This window comes from Oncorhynchus masou, chromosome 31 (assembly GCF_036934945.1).
Source record: "Oncorhynchus masou masou isolate Uvic2021 chromosome 31, UVic_Omas_1.1, whole genome shotgun sequence".
NCBI classification, from domain to species: Eukaryota; Metazoa; Chordata; class Actinopteri; order Salmoniformes; family Salmonidae; genus Oncorhynchus; species Oncorhynchus masou.
In genome coordinates, this window is record NC_088242.1 from 66,629,053 (window position 1) to 66,652,032 (window position 22,980).

The window sequence follows — 22,980 nt, forward strand, 5'->3', positions numbered from 1 at the left end:
GCATAACAGTTCATTTAAGCAGAAAGGCATTTGTCAATCACAGTGAAGGCTCCTCAGAGGAGGAAGGGGAGGACCATCCTCCTCAGTGAATTTCTTACAAATAGTGAAACATTAAATTGATCATTTTTAGATAAAATTATACTAAATATATTCACGTCACCAAATAACTGCTTAAAACACTAATTGTCAATGAAGGTCTACAGTAGCCTCAACAGCACTCTGTAGGGTAGCACCATTTTGTAAACAGAAGACAGTTAGTTTACGTTCTCTTGTCACATTGACTTCAATACAAAATCTAGGAGGCTCAATTATGACAACTTCCAGAGGACACCCTCCAACCTATCAGAGCTCTTGCAGCATGAACTTGTTGGATGCATTTGCAGTTTGTTTTGTCTGTTTCCGAGTAAGGATATCTTCCCTTGACTCGACAGCTTGGGAAATGGGATGGCTGGTTGAGTGGTACAGTGGTCTAAGGCTAGAGGTGTCATCATAGACACCCTGGTTCGAATCCAGGCTGTATCACAACCGGACATAATTTGGAGTCCCATAGAGCGGTGCACAAATGGCCCAGCGTTGTCCGGGTTTGGCCCGGTGTAGGCCGTCACTGTAGATAAATATTTGTTCTTAACTGACTTGCCTAGTTAAAGGTTAAATTAAATCAACTCCTGAGGCACTCACATGGCCTTTAACGATATAAGGATGGGGAAGGATATGGCCAGTTTGTGATACTTTGCTGGGCTGATGGATTTGGGCAGCTTGTTCATTATGGACATCAAAACTGCTGGAGTCAACTCTATTAGCTCCAAAAGAGGAGTCAACATAATTCATGTAATTTCCAAAGCCACAGGGTTTGTAAGCCACATCTTTTGCCCCTTGTTTAACAGGGACTTTGACATGTTGCTCTGAGACAATGTTTGGGACTGTTTTCCCTTCAGATGGGATGGTGGGTGGGCTGATTCTCTGAGTGCTCACATAGCTTCCACTGCTCTGAGGAGAACCTCCAGTCTGGGTAGAGTCATAGCCACTGGATACAGGGTGCTAGTCACATATTTGGGCTTCTTGCTGATGGGGACTTTCAACTATTGCTTAGAGAAGGGAGAAGTCTTATTTGACCCAAGGCCTGGTTACTAGTGGGCTTGGGAAATAAGATTGATTGACGAGAGAAGCCTCTAGGCCAGAAGAGCTGGATGTGGCAGGTCGGTACGCTGGAGACATCCAGATTGTGTTTGTGGGCATTGGGGACTGTGTCATTATTGCATCAAAACTGCTAGAAGAACCTTAATAGTTTCCAAAGCGACGTGAATGCATGAAGTTGGACACTGGGTCTGGAGGCCATGTCTTTGGGCTTCTGAATCTGACTGATTGGGACTTTGTTCTGCTGCTCAGAAACTGAATGCCAGAGGACTGGTAGTTTGCGTGCTTGGGAAATAAGATGTATTGGCTATGGGGGCTGAACTTTGGGAAACTCACTTAGCCACCAGTTCTGTAAGGACCACATTGTACAGAGGAAGAGCTCGAGGGGGAAGGTGTTTGTACATTCGCTTTCCTTGACCGCTGGACATTAGGAACTCTCCCTCGATTGCTCAGTTTGGCCGGGCGGCCAGCTCTAGGAAGAGTCTTTGTGATTCCGAACTTCTTACATTTAAGAATGATGGAGGCCACTGTGTTCTTGGGGACCTTCAATGCTGAGAAGTTTTTTTGGTACAGTTCCCCAGATCTGTGTCTCGACACAATCCTGTCTCGGAGCTCTACGGACAATTCCTTCAACCTCATGGCTTGGTTTTTGCAATGTCAACTTTGGGACTTTATATAGACAGGTGTGTGTGTGCCTTTCCAAATCATGTCCAATCAATTGAACAGTGGTGGGGAATGTACCCAATTGTCATACTTGAGTAAAAGTAAAGATACCTTAACAGATAATGACTCAAGTGAAAGTCACCCAGTAAAATACTATTTGAGTAAAATTATTTGGGTTTAAATATACTTAAGTATCAAAAGTAAAAGTATAAATCATTTCAAATTCCTTACATTAAAGCAAACCAGATGGCACTATTTTATTGTGTGTATATATACAGTTGAAGTCAGAAGTTTACATACATTTAAACTCTGTTTTTCACAATTCCTGACATTTAATCCAAGTAAAAATTCCCTGTTTTAGGTCAGTTAGTATCGCCACTTTATTTTAAGAATGTGAAATGTCAGAATAATAGTAGTGAGAGAGGATTTATTTCAGCTTTTATTTCTTTCATTACATTCCCAGTGGGCCAGAAGTTTACATACACTCAATCAGTACTTGGTAGCATTGCCTTTAAATTGTTTAACTTGGGTCAAACGTTTCAGGTAGCCTTCCACAAGCTTCCCACAATAAGTTGGGTGAATTTTGGTCCATTCCTCCTGATAGAACTGTTGCAACTGAGTCAGGTTTGTAGGCCGCCTTGCTCACACATGCTTTTTCAATTCGGCCACAAATTTTCTATAGGTATCAGGGCTTTGTGATGGCCACTCCAGTACCTTGACTTTGTTGTCCTTAAGCCATTTTGCCACAACTTTGGAAGTATGCTTGTGGTCATTGTCCATTTGGAAGACCCATTTGCAACCAAGCTTTAAATTCCTGACTGATGTCTTGAAATGTTGCTTCAATATATCTACATAATTGTCCTGCCTCATGATGCCACCTATTTTCTGAAGTGCACCAGTCCCTCCTGCAGCAAAGCACTCCCACAACAGGATGCTGCCACCCCCGTGCTTCACAATTGGGATGGTGTTCTTTAGCTTGCAAGTCTCACCCTTTTTTCCTCCAAACATAACGATAGTCATTATGGCCAAACAGTTCTATTTTTGTTTCAGACCAGAGGACATTTCTCCAAAAAGTACGATCTTTGTTCCCATGTGCAGTTGCAAACCGTAGTCTGACTTTTTTTATGGAGATTTTGGAGCAGTGGCTTCATCCTTGCTGAGCGGCCTATCAGGTTATGTCAATATTGGACTCGTTTTATGGTGGATATAGATACTTTTGTACCTGTTTCTTCCAGCATCTTCACAAGGTCCTTTGCTGCTGTTCTGGGATTGATTTACCCTTTCCGCACCAAAGTACATTCATCTCTAGGAGACAGAACACGTCTCCTTCCTGAGCGGTATGACGGCTGCGTGGTCCCATGGTGTTTATACTTGCGTACTATTGTTTGTACAGATGAATGTGGTACTTTCAGGCGTTCAGGTGGTGGTGCTTGTTCATAACAAGGTTTAATGGAGGTGTGTTACGACCAATGAGGGGGTGGGGATCTTTTTTGTGTGTTTTTTTTCTATTTTTTACCCCTTTTTTCTCCCCAATTTCATGGTATCCAATTGTTGTAGTAGCTACTATCTTGTCTCATCGCTACAACTCCCGTACAGGCTCGGGAGAGACGGAGGACGCATGACTTTCAACCTTCGATACACAACCCAACCAGCCGTACTGCTTCTTAACACAGCGCGCATCCAACCCGGAAGCCAGCTGCACCAATGTGTCGGAGGGTACACCGTGCACCTGGCAACCTTGGTTAGCGCTCACTGCGCCTGGCCCGCCACAGGAGTCGCTGGTGCGCGATGAGACAAGGACATCCCTACCGACCAAGCCCTCCCTAACCCGGACGACGCTAGGCCAATCTGTTATTGCCAACAAAGGGTATATAACAAAGTATTGAGATAAACTTTAGTTATTGACCAAATACTTATTTTCCACCATAATTTGCAAATAAATTCATCAATATACAGTGGCGGCCAAATATATTGACAGCCTTGCTCTTTTCTTAAATAATTCCCTATTTCTATAAGTGAAAAATAAATCGAATAAAAAGTTCAGTTTCTACATGTTTTTATTAGATTGTCAACATTGCAGAACCACTAGAACATGCTTCTTGTATCCATCAATAAGCTTGCTGCACCTTTCTACTGGCAATTTACCCCACTCTTCAGCTGCAAACTGCTCAAATTCTTCAATGTTTGAGTTGTGCCTTCTACCAACTGCTGTTTTCAGATCTCGCCATAGGTTTTTGTTGGCATTCAGATCTGGACTCATTCCTGGCTCCTCCAGGACCGTCCAGTGTTTATTCATGAACCATTCCTGGTTGCTTTTTGATGTGTGTTTGGGTTATTGTTCTGCTGGAAGACCCACAACCTTTAACAAACACCTAGTTTTGGTCCCTGGGTTGAACATTGCACTCTAAACTTCATGATAATCTGCTGATTTCATGATGTCTTGCATGATGTCCCCCCCCCCCCGTTACCAGAGGCAGCAAACCAACCCCACAGCATTATCGAACCTCCGCCATATTTCATTGTAGGGAGGGTGTTATTTTCTTTTCATTATTAATTTGGTCATTGGTAAACAGAGCTGATCTGTATTGCCAAATCGGTGTAATTTTGTTTCATTGGTCCACAACATTTTCCCAGGATTTATGCTTGTTTAGTTGGGGTTTTGAAAAGTTCAATTGGGCTTTCCTGTCTTTCTTTCAGCAGTGTGGTCTATGTTACCAACAACCAAATGAAGCATTCATAGAAAATAACACCCTTCCTACAATAAAGCATGGGGGAGGTTTGATAACGCTGTGGGTTTGTTTTGCTGCCTCTGGTACTGGGGGCCTTGAAAGTATGCAAGATTGATAATCAAATAACGTGTGGAAAGTTTTTTTTCAGTGTTAAATTAGTTTAGAAGAAAAATGGAATACTTAACAAAATATATTTAGCCTCCATCGTATAGCATATAATCACACATTTAATTTGGCATTTAACAACCATGTCAATCTTAAATGCTCATAAGGGCTCCACAAGGTCACTCCATCCCTTCCTGTTTTGGGCTAAATTAAACATCTCTTTCCAGGTGATCCCTATTCTGGTCTTGATGGTATGTGAGGGCAGGTACTGTAGTCATAATTGCTAGTCATAAATCATTTTTTACTGCCACACCTGTTTTCACAGTAACTATTGCTGGATATTTACAGTGATGATAAACCACAAAACATGGAACAATATTTCACAGGCAAAATATTTATTTGGATTATTTCTTGCGGACTCCAACTAAATTAACGTAATTAGGAGACTCCTTCCTCCACCATGATATTTAGCAGGTGGCTCCACACTGATACCATGCATGTTTGAGTGCAATTAAGACCTCCATTCAGCTACTGGCCTTTCCCATGCTGGCATGGCAGTGTACAGCAAATCCAACCCTGTTATAGCCAACCACCCGTAACTTCTTATTTTTGTAACAAATGTGTTGAATACCCCAAATTGTTTACATAGTCAACTTACACACAGCTCTGACACACACACACTTAACCCACCAGACATTCCACCAGGGGTCTTTTCACAGTTCCCAAATCCATAACAAATTCAAGAATATAGAGCCATTATTGCATGGAACTCCATTCCATCTCCTATTGCTCAAATGAACAGCGAACCCGATTTAAAAAATAGATAAAGAAACACCTCATGGCACCAGGCATTGTTATGTAGTATTTATTAATGTAATTCTGTCCTTGAGTTGTTCTTGTCTATTAATGTTCTGTACTATTTCATGTTTTGTGTGGACCCCAGGAAGAGTATCTGCTGCTTTTGCAACAGCTAATGGGGATCCTAATAAAATACCAAATGCCTTCCCCTGATGTAAATATCTGATGTTCATCTGGCCCAAGCCAGGATCAATTATACAGCACCTTCAGAAAGTATTCACACCTAAATAAGTTCAGGAGTAAAAATGTGCTTAACAAGTCACATAATAAGTTGCATGGACTCACTCTTTGTGCAATAATAGTGGTTAACATGATTTTTGAATGACTACCTCATCTCTGTACCCCACACATACAATTATTTGTACGATCCCTTAGTCGAGCAGGGAATTTCAAACACAGATTTTGTTTGCAACAAGGCACTAAAGTAATGCAGCTTAAAATGAGTAATGTTATGAGTATGCTTGTAAACGTTAAGGACAGGAGAGTTTTTCCAGGAAGAAAAATAAACGCAATGGAGCTAAGCACATGCAAAATCCTAGCGTAAAACCTGGTTCAATCTTGCTGTCCACCAGACACTGGGGGATGAACTCACCTTTCAGCAGAACAACACAAGGATAAATCTACACTGGAGTTGCTCACCGAGAAGACAGTGAATGTTCCTGAGTGGCTGAGTTACAGTTTTGACTTAAATCTGCTTTAATATCTATGGCAAGACCTGAAAATGGTTGTCAAGCAATGATCAACAACCAATTTGATAGAGCCTAAAAGTTGTTTTAAAGAATAATGGGCAGATGTTGCACAATCCAGATGTGGAAAGCTCCAAGAGACTTAACTAGAAAGACTCACAGCTGTAATCGCTATCAAAGCTGAGTCTGAAATGTATTGACTCAGGGTTGATTTATGTATTTTTCATTCATTTTGTTCAAATGTTATAATGTTTTAATCAATTTTAATCCCAGTTTGTAACACAACCAAATGTGGAATAAGTAAAGGGGCGTGAATACTTTGACTGCACTGTAAATGGATCAGAATCAACATTTCATGTTGTGTACATATCAAATATAGGTGGTTATTGTTGTGCATCTCACTTGTCTCACAGTGCCAAACAGACATCACAACATGACTAAACGGATGGGTACAAGGCCTCTCACAGGCTGTCAAATGCAAGCATAGGCTGTCTTTGAGACTTCCTCTGATGAAATGTTTTGAGAAGTTTACGGACACAGAGCACGCACGCACACACTTACACACAAATGCTTTCTCTCTATGATCATGCGATGCTCATTTTCAGTTCAGTATTCACAGGAGCGGAGATTGCTGCACGTATTCCTTTGTAAACGTGTAAAGGATGCACACGAAAGCCCGACGAGCGACCAAGAGATAGGTAGGCATATGCCCACTGAAACTGTATTACGAGGAATGGGAAATGAATAGGAAAACCTTCCCAGTAAAGGTCTTACAAGCCTAGCCTACAACACAGCCCATAATAGTGCAGTAATCACTACGCTTCCCATAATTCCATGTTGCCTAATCCGTGAGCGCAGAACTCTCTGCCGTCATACGACAAGGTTGAGCAAGAAGCGCGTGAGGGAACCCATTACTATAACTGACTGAGAGACTGATTTGTCTCTCTCCAGCCCACACATGTCAACAGACACAGAGAGTCGACGGCGGAGATCAACCATCGACAGTCAAGGTGAGGCCGAGCTAAATAGCCGATTATTGATGTAGCCAACGTTAGTGTTGTGCGATGCTAAACTTTTTTTTAGGCTATGTAAACTAACACACCAGCCATATACTTCGTATCGTCGATGTGCTTTAAAAAAATCTGTCATATAATAAATAATCCTACCGCGAAATAATACCTACATGTTAATACAAGCACATTAGGCTACAGTGTAATTTCAAGAAATTGAACAAAGGGAAAAGACAGGTGCATTGCCTATCCTTTTTTGATTATGACTGTGTTACTACTGAATAAATACATTATTATCATGGGCACTTATATCAAAATCTGAGAATAAACCTGTGACGTATGATCACACGGAATACACTACAGGTTAGGCCAAAAACGGCAGATGGCGATATTGATGTGGTTTAATTTTACCATCAAAAGGCGTTGAATGCACCCGGCAATACACTGGTATCCCCCTTGGACCGGTTCCTACCTACAACGTTCTCCATTATGGCTGCAAATGCGTTGATTTCCTCATGAACTAGATTTAATGGAGAGAAGGTATTTTTGTTGTTGTTGAAAATATGCATACTTTCTTTACGAAACACAATTTTCAACCCCATGCTATGATACTTCCTGATGTCGCGTCCTTCGTTCAACTAGCGGTAAACAACCGATGGCTGCAAACAGATGGCGGCAAACAGATGGCAGCATGGGATATGCAACATCTGGGATTAGTGTTTGCAGGCATTAGCCACTTTAGCATGGTGGTGGAACATCGTGTTTCATAAAAAAGTACGCATATTTTCTCCCGTTTTTTCGCCAGCCTTCTTGCCATTAAATATAGTTAAGGTGGAAATCGATGCCTTTGCAGACCGAATGGAGGAAGAACCGGTCCACTGGGATACGGGTTTATTGCCTGCTGCATACAATGCAGACTGTAAAATGGAAATTACTCAATATCACCATCTGCCGGCCTTTGGGCTAGCAACACGTGTGGTGATACAGATGGTTTGTAGGGACTGGTGGTTTGTTTACATAGCTGGTTAGAACTAACATAGCAGGTTAGGGGAGTTAACGTAGCAAATTAGTAGAACTAACAACGCAGCAAGTTCGCTTTGAAAGTATCTGATCAAAGACATAGCCTACTTTGTAGGATGAGTCTGTTGGATACATACACTACATGACCAAAAGTATGTGAACATCTCATTCCCAAAGCATGGGCATAAATATGGAGTTGGTCCCCTTTTTGCTGCTATAACAGCCTCCACTCTTCTGACAAGGCTTTCCACTAAATGTTGGAATACTGCTGCGAGAATTTGCTTCCATTCAGCCACAAGAGCATTAATCTTGGGAGATTAGAAAATTATAAAAAGTAACACAATAAAATAAGGGGCTATATATATATATACATATATATATATATTTTTAACTAGGCAAGTCAGTTATGAACAAATTCTTATTTATAATAACGGCCTACCCCGGCCAAACCCGGACGATGCTGGGCCAATTGTGCGCCACCCCAAGGAACTCCCAATCACGGCTGGTTGTGATTCAGCCTGGGTGTCTGTAGTGAGTGACGTCTCTAGCACTGAGATGCGCCACTCGGGAGCCCCCCGAGTGACTAGGTATATACAGGGGGTACCGGTACTGAATCAATGTGCGGGTTAGTTAAGGTAATTTGTACATGTAAGCAGTAGTGAAGTGACTATGCATAGATAATAAAAAGCAAATAAAAGGCTACCTGCCTCCCCATACCAGGCAGTGATGCAACCAGTCAAGATGCTCTGGATGGTGCAGCTGTAGAACCTTTTTAGGATCTGGGGACCCATGCCAAGTCTTTTCAGTCTCCTGAGCGGGAAAAGGTGTTGTCGTACCCTCTTCACGACTGTCTTGGTGTGTTTGGACCATGATACTTTGTTGGTGATGTGGACACCAAGGAACTTGAAACTCTCAACCCGCTCCACTACAGCCCCGTCGATTTTAATGGGGGCCTGTTCGGACCGCCTTTTCCTGTAGTCCACGATCAGCTCCTTTGTCTTGCTCACAATGAGAGAGAGGTTGTTGTCCTGGCACCACACTGCCAGGTCTCTAACCTCCTCTCCTCCCTCTCAGGCCTACCGTTGTTGTGTCCAGAGTCCAATGGCGGCAAGCTTTATACCACTCCAGCCATGTGCAGCTGCTCAGCCATGGAAACCCATTTCATGATTCTCCTGACAAACAGTTATTGTGCTGACATTGCTTCCAGGGGCAGTTTTGAAACCCGGCAGTGAGTGTTGCAACCGAGGACAGAAGATTTTTACACACTACGCGCTAGGGATGCAAGATATATCGTAAGCATATCTGAATTGACAGATATTAGCTAAAAATGCCAACATCGGCATCGGATTAATGTCTAGTTTAACTCCGATGTGCAAAACCGATGTCAAACTGACGTGCATACCTATATAACGTAGGTAGATGTCGTGCATACCTATATAACGTAGGTAGATGTCGTGCATACCTATATAACGCAGGTAGATGTCGTGCATACCTATATAACGCAGGTAGATGTCGGTAGATGTCATACCTATATAACGCAGGTAGATGTCGTGCATGTCCTATATAACGCAGGTAGATGTCGTGCATACCTATATAACGCAGGTAGATGTCGTGCATACCTATATAACGCAGGTAGATGTCGTGCATACCTATATAACGCAGGTAGATGTCGTGCATACCTATATAACGCAGGTAGATGTCGTGCATACCTATATAACGCAGGTAGATGTCGTGCATACCTATATAACGCAGGTAGATGTCGTGCATACCTATATAACGTAGGTAGATGTCGTGCATACCTATAACGCAGGTAGATGTCGTGCATACCTATAACGCAGGTAGATGTCGTGCATACCTATAACGCAGGTAGATGTCGTGCATACCTATATAATGCAGGTAGATGTCGTGCATACCTATATAACGTAGGTAGATGACGTGCATACCTATATAACGTAGGTAGATGACGTAACAATGCCATGAAAAATACAGCTATACACAGAACAAAAACATAAAAATACTAAGCGCACACTTCCAAGAACTAAACAAGTTGAAGTTGAGCAGTCATTTGAAAGAGTAAGAATATTTCAGCGAGACAACTCGGGCAAAATCCATTAACGCCAAGATAATGAAATTCATTGCCCTTGACAATCAACCATTCTCTGTTGTGGATGATGTTGGCTTTCGGCCGACTGGCCAAGCACCTCGAGCCTCGGGACACTCTACCAAGTAGGCACAATTTTTCAGATGTTGCCCTACCGGAGTTACACAGTATTGTTGAAACGCACATCCATGAGCTACTTGCTATGGGCATCACTGCTATTATCTTCATGACTGACATTTGGACCAGCGATGTCAGCCCTATGAGCATTATGAGTGTGACAGCAGTGGGTCGATGAGGATTTTGTACTGAGGAAAGCCGTATTGCATGCTCAAGAATGTGCCGTTTCTCAAACCGCTGCTTCCATTTCAATGGCATTTGAGAACATGTTTGAAACATGGAAACATGAACATTCCCAGCTCCATTTGAACAACTGACTCGAGAAATAATCTCAACTGCATCTGCAGCAGACGTGATACCCTCGGTCATGGCATTGAAACGCCTGCTCAACAAAATCGCCGACAGACCATGGGGTTAAAACTTGAAAAAGTACTCTACAAGAGGCTGTGAACAAGTGATTTGGTGGCATTCTCTCTGAGCCACTTTACTGTGTCGCCACCTTGCTCGATGCTAGGTACCAGACCCGCTACTTCGGTGCAGACAAGAAACATGGTTTACGTGAAATGTTACAGACACAGCTGGACAAGATGGAAACGGACACAGTGACAGTGAGCATCGAGGAAGAGAGGCCACAGACAGACAGCTGAAACTTCACTGCTTGACATGTATGATGAAATCCTGGATTAGACTGAACAAATGAACAACGAAACAGCACAGCAAGTAAGTGAAAGAAAGGGGTTTTGATGATGTTTTACTGGTAATGGGGACATTCATAAATGCCAACGAAATAACTTTTTGGTCAGTGTGTGGTTAGGTCTTATTCAGGGTTACTACTCATTTTAGTCTAACAGGCAGTGCTGTGTTTACGAAGTAGCTCTTTTTCCCAATGGACAAATAATGTCACTGAATGGTAGTGGGTGCTGTAAGAACCGATTACCAGTAAGACACGTCTCACAAGTTTGATCTTTCAGTGTTAAGGACAGGAACTGCCCCTGTTTGTGGCTGGCGGCCTGCTAGTATCAACATTGTATAACGTCTGTCTACCTCGTCTGGTTACAGGAATCATTAAATGTTTGTAACATGCAGTTGAAACTGTATGACTTTAAGGGACATTGAAGACATTTCGGCAGAAAGATGGGGAAGTTGAAGAACATCGTTTGTATTTATACTGTTAAAGGGAAGTGATACTAATCCTTCTGTATTTTACTCAAATTAAAGGTTATTGGTCATGTACACAGTTTAGCAGGTGTTACTGCAGGCCTACTGTGACTATGAGAAGCCTTGGTACAGAAAAACAAGTCAGGGGAACATTAGATTACACTTTGGCCTAAGTGCATTGCATGACTGCTTACCTGGATGAATAAAGGTTAAATAAATAGTGTAATGTATTGGGTCATAAAGTTTATTTGCCACCATCAAGCACATTCTGAAAATAACCGACCAGGCAGGCACGCCTGTCTTGTTTAAGGCAGAGTTTTGCTTATGTCGATCTGTGCCCATCTGTCTGACTGTGTATGCCTGTCTGGCTGTGTATGTCTGTCATGCCTCTCCTCCTCTTCCAGACATGAAGTACAGGGTCATTGTCTCTGACCTACGGTCTTAACATGTCTCTCAAGTTCCACCAGAACACCACACGCTAGACCAGTGTTTACCAAACACTTTGGGTCATGGCCAGAACCTCTTGTGCCATTGCTACATCTCCTCCCCTCGTCCACTCCCTGCAGATTCTCCATGGGACCAAGATCACCAGGGGGGGCACCTCCACGGGCCAATGTGTGATCGGCTGTGTGTGGCCAGCCTGCACTCCGAGCTGAGGGATGCCTGCACCCCCTCGCTTTCCCCCTCCCTCCTCCCCGGACCAGGTGTCTACACGCCAAAATGTCCGTCCACACACACACGTGAGTACAAGGTCCAGTCACATTTTGGTATTATAGCACTAGGAGAAGAGAGGTCGGTAAGGGTTGAAATGGAACCGGGCCAGAGATAAACTTTTGGTTGTTATTATTAACCTCAATAGAGTTCGATTGTAACATGATTGAATACATCTCACCCTTCAGGACTCGGCGCCCATGCCTCTGAGGATGTATGGGAGGACGCCACCAACAAGACCACTATCAGAGCAGAGAACGAAGTGGAGGCCAACAAACTAGCCAACAACTACAGGGTATAGTACAGTATAGTATATGAAGTCTGCCAAATGACTTAAATGTTAAATGTTAAAGTAGAATCAACAACATTGCAGATGAATGAAAGATTTTGATCCATCCCAGGGATGCAGCCCTGCACACAATCATACAAATTCACAATAATTACAATTTCAATACAATAGGAATTTAAAAGTCACTAACAAAACACGATCCTGAAAAACAAACACATTCCTCAGTCAAAAAGTAATCAACCAACTGTCTGAAATGTCCGAGCGACACCAAAACATCCAACTTTGTAGAATTCTAGAGATCATTCCACAAGGTGCAAAATGAAGTAAACGCAGATCTACCTAACTCAATGCTGACCAAAAGGATCTCCAGAGTTGACCATCTCTGTGATCCGGTCTGGTGACTCGTATGTCTGTAATTTAACAGTGATGTAAGGCATGGCAGAAGTTTGCACAAGGGCTTTATAAACTAAATTAGAGCAGTGCATTAATCTACAAGACTTAAGAAAATGCATACAGAATGCAGCGTACTGAACCTATCACCGGTAAAAATGCATAGTGCACTATAATAAATTGTGTCCATTGGCTTCAATACAGTGGCAGCTGCATTCATATACGGTGCATTCGGAAAGTATTCAGACCCCTTGACCCCGTTTTGTTACGTTACAGCCTTATTCTAAAATGGAGTTTGAAAAAATGAAATACCTTACTTACATAAGAGTTCAGACCCTTTGTTATGAGACTTGAAATTGAGCTCAAGTGCATCCTGTTTCCATTGATCATCCTTGAGATGTTTCTACAATTTGTTTGGAGTCCACCTGTGGTAAATTCAATTGATTGGACATGATTTGGAAAGGCACACACCTGTCTATATAAGGTCCCACAGTTGACAGTGCATGTCAGAGCAAAAACCAAGCCATGAGGTCAAAGGAAATGTCCGTAGAGCTCCGAGACAGGATTGTGTCGAGGCACAAATCTGGGGAAGGGTACCAAAAATGTCTGTAGCATTGAAGGGCCCCAAAAACACAGTGGCTTCCATCATTCATAAATGGAAGAAGTTTGGAACCACCAACACTCTTCCTAGAACTGGCCCCCAGGCCAAAGTGAGCAATCTTGGGGCAGAAGGGCCTTGGTCAGGGAGGTGACCCAAGAACCTGGTGGTCACTCTGACTGAGCCTCCAGAGTTCCTCTGTGGAGATGGGAGGACCTTCCAGAAGGACAACCATCTCTGCCGCACTCCACCAATCAGACCTTTATGATAGAGTGGCCAGACAGAAGCCACCCCTCAGTAATAGGCACATGACAGCACACTTGGAGTTTACCAAAAGTCACCTAAAGACTCTCATACCATGAGAAACAAGATTCTCTGGTCTGATGAAACCAAGCTTGAACTCTTTAGCCTGAATGCCAAGCGTCACGTCTGGAGGAAACCTGGCACCATCCAAACGGTGAAGCATGGTGGTGGCAGCATCATGCTGTGGGTATGTTTTTCACAGGCACGGACTGGGAGACTAGTCAGGATCAAGGGAAAGATGAACGGAGCAAAGTACCAAAAGATCCTTGATAAAAACCTGCTCCAGACCGCTCATGACCTCAGACTGGGGCGAAGTTTATCTTCCAAAAAGACAACCCTAAGCACACAGCCAGGAAAACGCAGGAGTTGCTTCAGGACTAAATGTCCTTGCGTGGCCCATCCAGAGCCCTGAAAATAGCAGCGCAGTGACGCTCCCCATCCAACCTGAGAGCATCTGCAGAGAAGAATGGGAGAAACTCCCCAAATACAGGTGTGTCAAGCTTGTAGCGTCATACCCAAGAAGACTCGAGGCTTTAATCGCTGCCAAAGGTGCTTCAACAATGTACTTAGTAAAGGGTCTGAATACTTATGTATATGTAATAAGGATTTTTTTGTTGTTTATTTTTGATGTTTTTCTCCCCAATTGGTAGTTACAGTCTTGTCCCATCGCTCCAACTCTCGTACGGTCGAGAGCCATGCGTCCTCTGAAGCACGACCCTGCCAAGCCGCACTGCTTCTTGACACACTGCTTGCTTAACCCAGAAGCCAGCCACATCAATGTGTTGGAGGAAACACCATACAACTGGCGACCATGTCAGTGTGCATGTGCCCGGCTCGCCACAGAAGTTGCTAGAGTGCGATGGGTCAAGGACATCTCTACGCAGCCCGGGCTCGTACCCGGCCAAGTTAATTTTTTTGTTTTGAAGAATTTGCCAAAATTTCTAAAATCCTGTTTTTGCTTTGTCATTATGGGGTATTGTGTGTAGATTGATGGGGGAAAAAAACTATTTAATCAATTTTAGAATAAGTCTGTAACGTAACAAAATGTGAAAAAAGTTTAGGGGTCTGAATACTTTCCAAAGGCACTGTATATAAAGTGTAATATTGGGACGCAAACTCAACATCTGACATGGTACAGGTGTCTTTTTTAAGCCCATGACCATGTGTGTGAGGCGTATACGTTTGTTTCAAAGTAGATTTGTTGAAGACTACCAAGAAACACTGTGACCCTGATTTAGCCCACTGCTGTAAAATGTTAACATGGTTAAAACTATAATTTTGATATCATGGTCATTCCTTGCATCCATAGCTCTATCGTTGAATTTGAGAGTTGTTACATTTCTCCAGCCTTATCCCCTGCTTTTCACTGATAGTGGTGGGGAGAAGGCTTTGTCATTGTTTTAACTGAAATAGTGGTGGTGTCACGACTTTCGTTGTGGGAAGGAGGAGCGGACCAAAATGCAACGTAGTTGTGATTCATTTTATTTAATACGGAAACTATACACGATTAAACTAACAAAATAACAACCGTACGAAAACCGAAACAGCCCTATCTGGTGCAAAACACAGACAGGAACAATCACCCACAAACACAGTGAAACCCAGGCTACCTAAATATGGTTCCCAATCAGAGACAATGACTATCACCTGCCACTGATAGAGAACCATATCAGGCCAGACATAGAAATAGACAAACAAGACATCCAACATAGAATGCCCACTCAGATCCCACCCTGACCAATCAAAACATAAAAACATACAAAGTAAACTATGGCCAGGGCGTGACAGTACCCCCCCCAAGGTGCGGACTCCGGGCGCAAAACCTGAACCTATCGGGGAGAGTCTGGGTGGGCATCTGTCCGCGGTGGCGGCTCTGGTGCAGGTCGTGGCCCCCACTTCACCGCAGTCTTCCCCCACCTTGTCCGCTTCCGTGACCTCCCAGCCACGGCAACCCTACTTAACAACACGGGACAGAGGGGCAGCTCGGGACAGAGGGGCTCTTCAGACCCCGGCAGCAGCGCCGGACAGGCGTGAGACCCCGGCAGCAGCGCCGGACAGGCGGGAGACCCCGGCAGCATAGGAGAGGAGGAAGGCTCTGGCAGATCCTGGCTGACTGGCGGATCTGGAAGAATCTGGCTGACTGGCGGACATGGAAGAGTCTGGCTGACTTACGGTTCCGGCAGATCCTGGCTGACTGGCAGATCTGGAAGAGTCTGGCTGACTGGGAGGTTTGGAAGAGTCTGGCTGACAGGTCTGGAAGAGTCTGGAAGAGTCTGGAAGAGTCTGGCTGCTCCATGCAGACTGGCAGCTCCATTCAGACTGGAAGCTCCTTGCAGACTGGAAGCTCCATGCAGGCTGACAGCTCCGGCTGCTCCATGCAGGCTGACAGCTCCATGCAGGCTATGCAGGCTGGCAGCTCCATGCAGGCTGGCAGCTCCGGCTGCTCCATGCAGGCTGGCAGCTCTGGCTGCGCTAAACAGGCAGGAGACTCCGGCAACGCTGTAGAGGCGGAAGGCTCTGGCAGCGCTAAACAGGCAGGAGACTCCAGCAGCGCAGGAGAGGAGGAAGGCTCTGGCAGCGCTAAACAGGCGGGAGACTCCGGCAGCACAGGAGAGGAGGAAGGCTCCGGCAGCGCTGGAGAGGCGAGGCGCACTGTAGGCCTGATGAGTGGTGCTGGCACTGGTGGTACTGGGCCGAGGACACGCACAGGAAGCCTGGTGCGGGGAGCTGCCATCGGAGGGATGGTGTGTGGAGGTGGCACAGGATGGGCTAGACCGTGAAGGCGTACTGGAGATCTTGAGAGCAGTGCTGGCACAGGACATGCAAGGCTAGGGAGGTGCACAGGAGGCCTGGTGAGTGAGGCTGGCACCAACTTCACCAGCCGACTAGCACGCACCTCAGGACGAGTATGGAGCGCTGACCCAGGTGTCATCAAATCCCCGACACGCTCCGTCGGGCGAATTCCATATTTAAAGCACCAACACAGCAACTCCCTCAATACTCTCGCCTCCAATTTCCCCATTAACTCCTTCATAGTCTCTGTTTCGCTCACCTCCAACACAGGCTCTGGTTCTGGTCTCCTTCTTGGCTCCTCACGATAAACAGGGAGAGTGGGCTCAGGTCTGACTCCTGACTCTGCCACACTCTCCCTGGGGTTGACTCTCGGGTTTCCATCCGCTTCGCCGTGCTGCCTCCTCATACCGGCACCTCTCCGCTTTTTTCCGCCTCCAGTTCTTCCTTGGGGCGGCGATATTCTCCAGGCTGAGCCCAGGGTCCTTCTCCGTCAAATTCGTCCTCCCATGTCCATTCCTTCCTTTGTTGCTCCTGCTGTTGCTTTTGCCTGTTACCACGCCGCTTGGTCCTGTTGTGGTGGGTTATTCTGTCACGACTTTCATTGCGGGAAGGAGGAGCGTACCAAAATGCAGCGTAGTTGTGATTCATTTTATACGGAAACTATACACGATCAAACTAACAAAATAACAACCATAAGAAAACCGAAACCAGCCCTATCTTGTGCAAAACACAGAGACAGGAACAATCACCCACAAACACACAGTGAAACCCAGGCTACCTAAATATGGTTCCCAATCAGAGACAATGACTAACACCTGCCCCTGATTGAGAACCATATCAGGCCAAACACAGAAATAGACAAACAAGACATCCAACATAGAATGCCCACTCAGATCACACCCTGACCAATCAAAACATACAAACATACAAAGTAAACTATGGCCAGGGCGTGACAGGTGGGGAGAAGCTTTGTCATTATTTTAACTGAAATAGTGGTGGGGAGAAGCTTTGTCATTGTTTTAACTGAAATAGTGGTGGGGAGAAGCTTTGTCATTGTTTTAACTGAAATAGTGGTGGGGAGTTGCTTTGTCATTGTTTTAACTGAAATAGTGGTGGGGAGAAGCTTTGTCATTGTTTTAACTGCTGATTTGCCACTGTACACAGGGTGTCTAGCACATCACAAGTAGAGTTGTTGAAATGAAAACAAATATTCACTAAATCTGAAGTTAGGAAGTATGTTTTGCACAGTACAGGTTCAAATGAACTGTCTAAATCATGTGTGCACATTTACTCTCTCGCTGTGTGTGTGCGTGTTTTAGTTTGGATTTAGGAAGTGGAAGAGTCATGTGACGGAGCGTCCCTTTGAGGACAGGTCGGACGTGGTCAAGGAGCTCTATTCAGAGCTCAACGTCATCAAACCACACACAGGTGAGTGTTTGTGTGTTTTTTTTGTTGTGTGTATTTGTGCTTGTAAGGAGGAAAAGTAGTCAACTCTACAGATGTCACTTTGATACTCAATACAAACTCCGAAGTCCTCAATCATGGCTTGCTGTGAATAGGACTTACATGGCATCATCACTAATTTCTCTCTGTCTGTGTCTCTGATGTTAGGTCATCTGATCACCTGTGGAAATGTGGTGTATTTGTTGTTGTTTGGCTGGTGGGTGTCTCTGGCCTACCTCCTGGTCAGCATACTGATGTTCATCACCATCATTGGAGTACCATATGGTATGGATCTCCATTGGCAGTACTGTCTATCCTTTGGCAGTACTGTGTTATCAAATTTGATTTGTCACATGCGCCGAATACAACAGGTGTAGACCCTGCAGTGAAAGGCTTACTTACAAAGCCCTTAACCAACAATGTTTTAAGAAGTTTTAAGAAAAAATAGTTCAGTTCAAAAAATAGAAAATAAAAGTAACAAATAATTAAACAGCAGTAGTAAAATGACAACAGCGAGGCGATATACAGGGGGTACGGGTACAGAGTCAATGTGGAGGGGCACCGGCTAGTCGAGGTAATTGAGGTAATATGTACATGTAGGTAGAGTTAAAAATGACTATGCCTAGATAATAAACAGAGAGTAGCAGCAGCGTAGCCCTTTAATTAGCTGTTCAGGAGTCTTATGGCTTAGGGGTAGAAGCTGTTAATAAGCCTCTTGGACCTAGACTTGGCGCTGCGGTACCGCTTGCCGTGCGGTAGCAGAGACAAGAGTCTATGATTAGGGTGGCTGGAGTCGTTGACCATTTTTAGGGCCTTCCTCTGACACCGCCTGGTATAGAGGTCTTGGATGGCAGGAAGCTTGCCCCGGGTGTTGTACTGGGTCGTTCGTACGCACTACCCTCTGTAGTGCCTTGCCGTGGATGGCTGAGCAGTTGCCATACCAGGCAGTGATGCAACCAGTTCCATGCTCTCGATGGTGCAGCTGTAGGTCCTTTTGAGGATCTAAAGACCCATGCCGAGGGAGAATAGGCTTTGTCGTGCCCTATTCACGGCTGTCTTAGTGTGTTTGGACCATGATTGTTTGTTGGTAATGTGGACACCAAGGAATTTGAAGCTCTCAACCTGCACCACTACAGCCCCTTCGATGAGAATGGGGGCATGCTCAGTCCTCCTTTTCCTGTAGTCCACAATCATCTCCTTTGTCTTGATCACGTTGAGGGAGAGGTTGTTGTCCTGGTAGCACACGGCCAGGTCTCTGACCTCCTCCCTGTAGGCTGTCTCATCATTGTCGGTGATCAGGCCTACCACTGTTGTGTCATCGGCAAACTTGATGATGGTGTTGGAGTCGTGCCTGGCCATGCAGTCATGGAAGTACAGGGGGGGACTGAGTACACACCCCTCAGCGGCCCCCATGTTGAGGATCAGCGTGGCGGATGTGTTGTTACCTACCCTTACCACCTGGGGGGGGGGGGACAGTCAGGAAGTCCAGGATCCAGTTGCATAGGGAGGTGTTTAGTCCCAGGGTCCTTAGCTTAGTGAAGAGCTTTGAGGGCACTATGGTGTTGACTACACCTCAACGTTCAATGAATAGCATTCTCACATAGGTGTTTCTTTTGTCCATGTGGGAAAGGGCAGTGTTGAGTGCAATAGAGATTGCATCATCTATGTATCTGTTAGGGCGGTATGCAAATTAGAGTGTGTTTCTGGGATAATGGTGTTGATGTGAGCCATGACCAGCCGTTCAAAGCACGTCATGGCTACAGACGTGAGTGCTACGGGTTGGTAGTCATTTAGGCAGGTTACCTTAGTGTTCTTGGGCACAGGCACTATGGGAGTCTGCTTGAAACATGTTGGTATTAGGTGTAAAATGTCAGTGAAGACACTTGCCAGCTGGTCAGCACATGCTCGGAGTACACGTCCTGGTAATCCATCTGGCCCTGCGGCCTTGTGAATGTTGACCTGTTTTAAAGGTCTTACTCACATCGGAGAGTGTGATCACACAGTTGTCCAGAACAGCTGATGCTCTCATACATGTTTCAGTGTTATTTTCCTCTAAGTAATTTAGCTCGTCTGGTCGGCTCGTGTCACTGGGCAGCTCACGGCTGTGCTTCCCTTTGTAGCCTTAGATTTCATGCACCAGCTGTTGTTTCCAAATACACATAGACCCCCACCCCTTGTCTTACCAGAGGCCATTGTTCTATCCTGCCGAAAAAGCTTTCAATCCGCCAGCTGTATGTTATTCATGTCGTCGTTCAGCCACAACTTGGTGAATCATAAGATATTACAGTTTTTTATGTTCCGTTGGTAGGATGTAGGTGCTCATAGCTCGTATATTTTATTATCCAATGATTGTACGTCTGAAGTAAATCCTTCCCGTCCGACTCATGAAAGAAAAAGTATTCCTCCAGTATTGGGTGAGTAATCACTGTCCTGATAACTAGAAGCTCTTTTCAGTCATAAGACACGGTGGCAGAAACATTATGTACAAAATAAGTTACAAATAAGGCAAAAAAACACACACAACAGCACAATTGGTTAGGGAATCATAAAACGGCAGCCATCCCCTCCGGCGCCATTATTTTCGATAATCAATTTTCGATTATCAATTGAATTGGTGGACTCCAATCTGAGATGAAACCTTTGTATCTTGTGGAGGGTGGGATTATCACATACTGCCATCCTAACATATGATTCCTTTAGAAATGATTGGGTCTCTCTCGCTCTCTCTGCTTTTAGGGAAGATGTGCTGGAAGTTGTCTTGGTATTTCTTATGGCCATTTGGGAAGTCCATACAGGAGGTACAGTAATATGTGTTTTGTCCATCACGTTGCTTCCACTGGAAAAGATCAGTTTAGAGGAAGTCAGTTAAAATTGTTAAGATACACCACATCTGTTTCAGCTCCTGTCTTCACTTCCTGTCTGTTTGTCTGTGGTGGCTGTGTAGCAGAAGTCCCTGTTTCCTTTCCCCACCACAAGCCATTAAAGGCAAATGTCCACAACAATCATGTAGACTTAAAGGTCTATGTTATCGAAGCATATAAAATAGCTAGAATACAGCTAGATTGTTGAACATTGTTGAACATGTGATGACTTATAGGGCAAAGATTAGATAGACAGACAGATAATGTCCTCTAAGAGAATGAATGTTGTGTCTGGGCTAAACTCTCTTGTGTTCCCCCTCTAGTTGGGAGGAGGTGTAGAGAGGTGCTGTGGTAGGTTCCCCCACTGTGAGGCCATCCCAGAGGATGTGGAGGACAATGAGGACACTTCTCCCATCCTCCTGCCATCACCCACTGAAGAGCCCATCCCAGACCTGCTACAGGGGCCACCGCAGCACGAGCCCTACTGGGTAAGAGTCTGATGTGTGATGCGGGGGCTTGTATACAGTTGCGGACAAATATGTTGACACCCATGCACTTTTCTTAAACAATTCCCAATATCTACTAAAATACAATACAACAAACTTTTGATCACCACGCCGTGTTATTGGATTTTCAACATTGCAGAACCAGTTTTATTTTTCTGAACTTAAGTTTACACATTTGATTTAGAAAATAAAGACAAATGGCATGGACAATAGTATTGGCATGCCGGCGCTAGTACTTGGTGGCGCAGCCTTTGGCCAAGATAACTGCGGAGACCAACGCTTCTTGTAGTCGTCAATGAGCTTGCAGTACCTTTCTGCTAACCTTTCATGTTTGTTTACTTTTTCTTGACGCACACATTTTTTTGTGGTCAGCCTCCCTTCACATTTCCCACTGTCAATTGTGAATGATAATTATTCAAGTTTTACTGGTGAAACGTCCACGCAGCACCTGTATACAGTAGCATAGCCTACCTGTGTTTAGTTTCAAACAAAGCACGTATTTTGCCTGGTGGCGTGCGCTGTTGAGTTTTGGCCACATGAGAACATTTCGACCCTTCGCACAATCATCCTAATTGGGGTGGTGTCTTTTTGTCTTAGAGTAACTTTATACTATGCTACTATATTCGGCTCTGTTGTGTAGAATGCTACCATTATGGGATATTACAGACATTGACTCAGCTTTGATTTAACTTTATTAAACGAGCACCATTCGCCATGAGTAGCCTGGTGTCTACGAGTAGAGCAGAGACTGTGCGTGAAGTAGAGTGTCATGAGCAAAAGTTTCGAGACCTTTAGCTGTCGGGAAGAGGGGTCCAGAAAGGTTGGATCTGCAGCCACTCCGTGTGATGTATACCTTCTATCTGTCTCCTCTATCCTATGTAGCACCGTGTGAGCACGTATGTGTGGCTGCTGTTGGGTTATCCTTTGCTGGCTGTGGTTCACTCCCTGGCCTGCCTGATCTCCTGGCTGCTGGTGTTCACCATTCCCGTGGCCAAGATGAATGCCCGGACCCTGGCCTCCATCCTCCTCATGCCCCCTGAGAACCTCTCAGTCTCCACCTGCTCAAAGAGGAAGGTAGGGGCAGGGCAGGCAGACAGGGCGCTGATAATTTAAGCATTTAAGCCAGGTATAGCCAGATCTCCTCCTTGGGAGCTGGCTATGCAGGATTTTGTTCCAACCCTGCTGGAACACACCTGTTTTAGAAAATCTAAGGCCTTGGTGAGCAGCTGATCAAAGGAATAATATTGTCTGGATTAGGTCTCAGTAAGAAGCCATGTATTATTACTAACTGTAATATCCTGTATGACTTCCAGCCACAGGGATGTGAGACTCGAGCGCTGCTGTGCTGCTACCACGCGGTCAACTGGTATTACTACAAATACACGGTGGATGGGATCAATGTGTTTGCTGTCAGTATCCTTTATCACAAGGCCTATAGTGTTGGGGCCAAAAGGACGAGGCCGGGGTTGTTTTTGGACCCGTCATTTGATTGACATTTCACATGT

At 44.7% G+C, this 22,980-nt stretch overlaps 1 protein-coding gene across 1 annotated transcript in view; it reads left to right on the forward strand.

Moving 5' to 3' along the window:
* The first annotated feature begins 6,791 nt into the window (after positions 1-6,791).
* cax2 (cation/H+ exchanger protein 2) overlaps positions 6,792-22,980 on the forward strand; it is a 29,976-nt gene continuing 13,787 nt past the window's right edge. Inside the window, exons 1-10 of the mRNA XM_064951712.1 lie at positions 6,792-6,873; positions 7,127-7,185; positions 12,148-12,321; positions 12,481-12,587; positions 17,985-18,093; positions 18,277-18,393; positions 20,845-20,906; positions 21,293-21,457; positions 22,358-22,549; positions 22,789-22,888. Of these exons, the coding sequence (XP_064807784.1) occupies positions 7,134-7,185; positions 12,148-12,321; positions 12,481-12,587; positions 17,985-18,093; positions 18,277-18,393; positions 20,845-20,906; positions 21,293-21,457; positions 22,358-22,549; positions 22,789-22,888 (1,078 nt within the window). The 5' untranslated portion in view covers positions 6,792-6,873; positions 7,127-7,133. The remainder of the gene's footprint in view (positions 6,874-7,126; positions 7,186-12,147; positions 12,322-12,480; positions 12,588-17,984; positions 18,094-18,276; positions 18,394-20,844; positions 20,907-21,292; positions 21,458-22,357; positions 22,550-22,788; positions 22,889-22,980) is intronic.